The sequence below is a fragment of the Zea mays genome, chromosome 2 (assembly GCF_902167145.1).
Source record: "Zea mays cultivar B73 chromosome 2, Zm-B73-REFERENCE-NAM-5.0, whole genome shotgun sequence".
Taxonomy (NCBI): Eukaryota; Viridiplantae; Streptophyta; class Magnoliopsida; order Poales; family Poaceae; genus Zea; species Zea mays.
The window spans coordinates 29,271,785-29,276,737 of record NC_050097.1 but is presented as its reverse complement, the minus strand read 5'-3'; the positions used below and the strand labels follow the sequence as shown (position 1 = coordinate 29,276,737).

Below are 4,953 nucleotides of genomic sequence, written 5' to 3'. Positions count from 1 at the left end.
TGATTCAGGGGGAGGGGGACAACGCGGATGGGCGACATCGATGGGTGGGGACCTTGCGTGATTCAGGGGGAGGGAGCTGTTGCGCGCGGCGGGGGCACGGAGGGGCTGAGCAGGGGGAAGGCGGGGATGACGCGGCAGCGGACACATGTATCCCGACGGCGGGCACGGGATGCCTGGCGGGTCCCCGACTCGCGCGACCTTCCTTCCCCGACTCGCTCGACCTTCCTTCCCTGTGACGGCTGGCGGCGGATCTCGCCTTCCGGTTTGGTGGGGGCGCGGAGGTGGCGGACTGCGGGGGAAGGAACGCCCGCTGAGCTTCCATTGCGGCGGCGGTGGGGAGGACACGCGGATCCGTGTGGGGGAGGACCGCGTTGATTGCGGCGGCGGCGGGGAGAAGGGTGGGAGATCCGCGGGCGTTGATTGCTGGCGGCGCGGTGTGTTGGCGCTGATGGCGGGGCGGGTTTGGGGCAGCGCGTGCGGGAGGACGATCGCGGCGGCAGAACAGTGGTGCTGTGGACGCCTACAATAGATTCATATAGAGTAGTAGAGATTACAAATAAAACATTTTAATTAACACCATAAGTATCCTAATTATCATACAAAACGTGCATTGAATAACTTATTAGCATTTTATCAAAGTTAATTTTGATATCATAACTACTAAGCAATAATATAGCATACTAGTAATCCTTAATTATTTACTGATAACAAAGATTAAAAAATATGGATGAGTTTGTCCACGAACCACAGGATATCTATCATACGAGAGAAAACAAGAATATCTATCATCTGAGTCAGATATCAGAGATGTCCATATCCTATCCAGGATATACAACGGACCGAACGCACCCTAGAGCTTTCTTCCTTGTCACTTTAAGTTTGGTTTTGATATGGGCCATAAAATAGGTTTAATTTAATATGGGACTAAACCTCATTAAATCCCCAAAAACAACTAGCTCATTATTATTGTCACAAGCACCACGCTATAAATTGTATGTGCTATTAAAATACACATGTATTTTCGCTAGTAATATTATTAAAAAAAGGTAAACTAAACGGCAAAAGTAAATTACTAGAAAGTAAAGTAGTTTTTTTGTGTGTGCAAGAGGGGTAGTACAATATAAGTAGATAAACGTTTTCTTAATTATTTAATAATAAAAATATTAGATAACATTGATGTGTTTGTCCACGTACGAGCCCCCATCTCTCATCCAGGATGTCTATCATATGAGAGAAAACAATAATATCTATCATCTGAGTCACATATGTCCAAATCCTAAAGTATATACAGCACCAAACGCACCCATCTATCGTCCCTAGCTTTCTTCCTTTAGAGCATCTTCGATTGTTCTCTAAACAACCTAATAAACCTTAAATTTAAGAAGTAGTGAAAAATACTTCTCTAAATAGACTTGTAGATGTAGTAACTTGTTATCCAACTCAATTTGTCTTCATATTTGGAGACTGCATAGCCACTCTCGAACAGTTACTGCCGACTATTTTCACGCCCGCGTAGAGATTTGGCCCGTTTTTTCACACCCACGAGGCAAAGGTCAAGCAAATATTATTAAAATAGTCAAGGTACATTGATTAGATCATACGAGAATATGGCTACATGATGCTTTGATGCTTTGTACCAACTTGTTGCAGCTATGCACCGTCAGTCTTGTTTCGTGCAGCTGTGCGTCGCCAGGAGATCCGTAGGGAGAGACCGAAAAAAAAACAAGCGCGTGTAGATTCAAAATTAAAATGCTCTCTAAATATTAGAAACGGTTGGAGACTAAACGATTTTTACTTTCAATAGCTAGCTATTTAGTAACTTGCTAAAGAAGAGTTTATTATTGTCGCAAGCACCACGCTATAAATTTAAATTGTATGTACTATTACGATACACATGTATTCTTGGTCGTAATAATAATAATAATAAGCTAATCTAAACGGCAAAAGTAAATTACTAGAAAGTAAAGTAGTTTTTTCTGTGCAAGAGGGGTAGTACAATATATGTAGATAAACGTTTTCTTCCATCGGAAATCGCTGAAATTATATAATGAGGATAGCTTGATAAGCGCACAGGCACAGGCACGCGTCGTCCTCGTTCACTTTCTTGTACAGTGACCTCTACTATATATGAGCTAAGCAAAGAAAAAGAAAAAGAAGCAAGCGCCTCAAAGGGTTCATATTATATATATATATATTTCTTGTACACAGTGAGGTCGTGCTCGCATCCACCGTGAAGTTACAGGAGAAAAAGGTGCTCTCGTCATTTCTCGAGAGCAAAACGGCAGGTGCTTTGACTTGTCAATTTTAGGCGGGCCGTGATTGAGGGGGTGGCCGGTGTTTGAGAAAGTTGGGGAGCCCAATCTTTCTTCCGGTCCTCTTGACGTCCTCCTGCACCTTCCTCCTGTACTCCCCGAAGGTGAAGTCTCTGTACGGTGACGGCTCGCCGCACGTGCCGACGAGCGAGTCGTAGGACGGGCACAGGAAGTAGGCCGCCGAGAAGCGCTCCGCCGCGGCGTTGGCCACCACCTTGTGCTCCACGCTCTTGTACAGGTTGTTGCTCCAGGCCTGCACGTACACGTACACCAATAAGCGACTTGTTGGATCAGAGAAAAAATCTCGAGGCTCGCTAGATTCATATGGATGGAATGGAAGTACTGCTACTACTACAGGTATATTTGGCGGGCGGCACAAAGAACTGCCTGGTCAAAACTGGAACACGTAACGTAAAGATAGATGGCAACGGTGGAGAAGGTATCGGCGCACTGTTACCTGAAACAGATCGCCGATGTTGACGATGAGCGCGTCGGGGCGGGGCTTGACGGCCACCCAGCCGGCGTCCGTCATGAGCTGCAGGCCCCCGACCTGGTCCTGGGACAGCACCGTCAGGAAGTCGCTGTCCGTGTGGGGCACCAGCCCGAAGGTGTTCGCCGCGAACGGGCACGCCGGGTACCGATTGAGCCGCAGGTAGCAGGTGGTCTCGCCGCACCCCGCCGGGAACGCCGCCGCCTCGTCGTGGCCCAGAAGGCTCCCCGCCAGCGCCACCGCCACGGTCTTGGCCACCCGCGACATCGCGTCCGCCACCTCCTGCACCACGTCCCTGCATATATGGGCAGGCGGGCAGCTCTGGTTTTTAGGCCACACGACATTGGCTGCTTGTTTTTTTAAAAAAATAATTATTATTTTTACCACGGTAAAAAATAGTACTACTTAATTACTGAGCACAGTACACTGCTGGCCAGTTGGATTATATGGCACCTACACCTACGTGTCATTAGGATATTTCGCTACTTCTCCAGCGTGTTCTGAGGGATACTGATACATCGTGCGTGCCGGAAAGGAATTTAATAATGTGCAAGCCGGTGTCTGGTTGGTAGGTTGAACGATGGACACGACGGCGTTAAATTAGGTTCGTGTACTAAAAGATCCCATGTTTCGTGGTCGCGTACACCACCGCACACATGATATCACCAAGCATTGACTCGTAGCGCCGGAACATAAAGGTCGAAAGCCAAGTTCAGGCAGGCAGGCAGGCAGGCGGTGTACGTACATGTGTTCGCCGGCCGTTGAACTATCAGAAATCATATACATATTATTGGTAGCACAGCAGTACGTGCGAGACGTAGGTACAAATAATAATGCAGTACCACTGTTTGGTCACGTCATAGTACGTACCACGGAAAGGAAAACACACACCCGGCCCAGCTGCTGCTACATGTGCCCTAGAAGATATTAAGGTGCATGCTATATACCACGGGTGGAGCACCGAAGCACACATGTGCCGATGTGCTTGCGGCTACGTACGACCTACGAGATGCACATATATGTGATAGCATGTCGACTCCACCTTTTTTTTTCTCTTCTTCCTTTTAATTTGGCTCACTAAAAAGATACCCAGCGTACGTCTCTGTTATATATTGACAGGCATTACATGGTCATATGATTGAGAAGGCGGCTGATGATAATAATAATAATAATATGCGTTTAATTTATACCCCCTCACCCCATATATAGAAACTAGCAACTAGCCCGTAAACAACGGCTACAGTAACAAGTTGGGTACTAGCTAGCTAGCTATAGCAGGCAGGTAGGCCCACACGCAATTACGTGCAGTGCAGTGCAATTGTGCAAAGCAGCAAGCTTTAATTTACCTCAAGGAGCTGAGCTCTCCGAAGTCGCAGGCAGTGCCGGAGATGCTGGCGAGCGGGACGTGGAACGCCTCCGACCACGAGAGGTGGCGGAGCGACGTGGCCGTGGGGGCGCCCCAGCGGTAGGAGCCGTTGAGAAGCCCGGCCTTGGCCTTGGTTTCGAACGGCAGCCGGAACAGCCGCGCCTGCTCCGCCCGCAGCCGCTCCAACAGCGCCCGGCTCACGCCGTGCCCGGTCACCTGGAAAAAGCCCCACTCCGAGGCCGCCCTCGCCATGGCGTCCGCGCACGTCGTCCTCGCCGCCTCGCCCGCGCTGCCCTGCAGGCACGTCAGGTCGATCAAGGGCAGCTCGCGCTCCTGCACGCAGCCCTCGGTCGCCGCCGCAATGCCGCCGCCGCCGCCGCCGCGCCGGAGCAGCTCCAGGTAGCTGTCCACCAGAGGCGGTTCGGCGGCGCTCTCCGCGACAAGGGACGGCATGGTCGGAGTGGCAGCTACGTAACGCATGTAAGATATTTGCGTGTGCGTGTGTGTCTGCGTGATCACACTACTCTCTAGCTATAGCTACTACACGTAGCACGCAGCTTGGTGCACACTTGCTGGTCTCGATGCGCTAGCACTGGCTGGCTCATAGCAAAGCGCACGTCCACCGCCCCTATATATAGAGAGCAGGGCTAGCTGGGGGGCCGGCATTGCATTGCCCGGCCCCGGCCCCCTCTCTTGGTTCGTTGCATGCACCTTGGTGGTGAATGGTGGCTCGGCTGGCCCGGGTGTTCGACGGTGAGCCACGCGACTCGCACGGCCATGGATCG

General features: G+C 50.4%; 1 protein-coding gene across 1 annotated transcript; it reads right to left on the bottom strand.

Moving 5' to 3' along the window:
- Positions 1-2,148: 2,148 nt before the first annotated feature.
- LOC100281860 (gibberellin 2-beta-dioxygenase 7) lies at positions 2,149-4,743 on the bottom strand. Its single transcript, NM_001154780.2, has 3 exons — positions 4,149-4,743; positions 2,770-3,097; positions 2,149-2,565 (listed from the first exon to the last, which is right to left on the bottom strand). Exons 1-3 carry the CDS (start codon positions 4,646-4,648, stop codon positions 2,305-2,307), a joined length of 1,089 nt encoding a protein of 362 aa, NP_001148252.2. The 5' UTR covers positions 4,649-4,743; the 3' UTR covers positions 2,149-2,304.
- Positions 4,744-4,953: the final 210 nt, after the last annotated feature.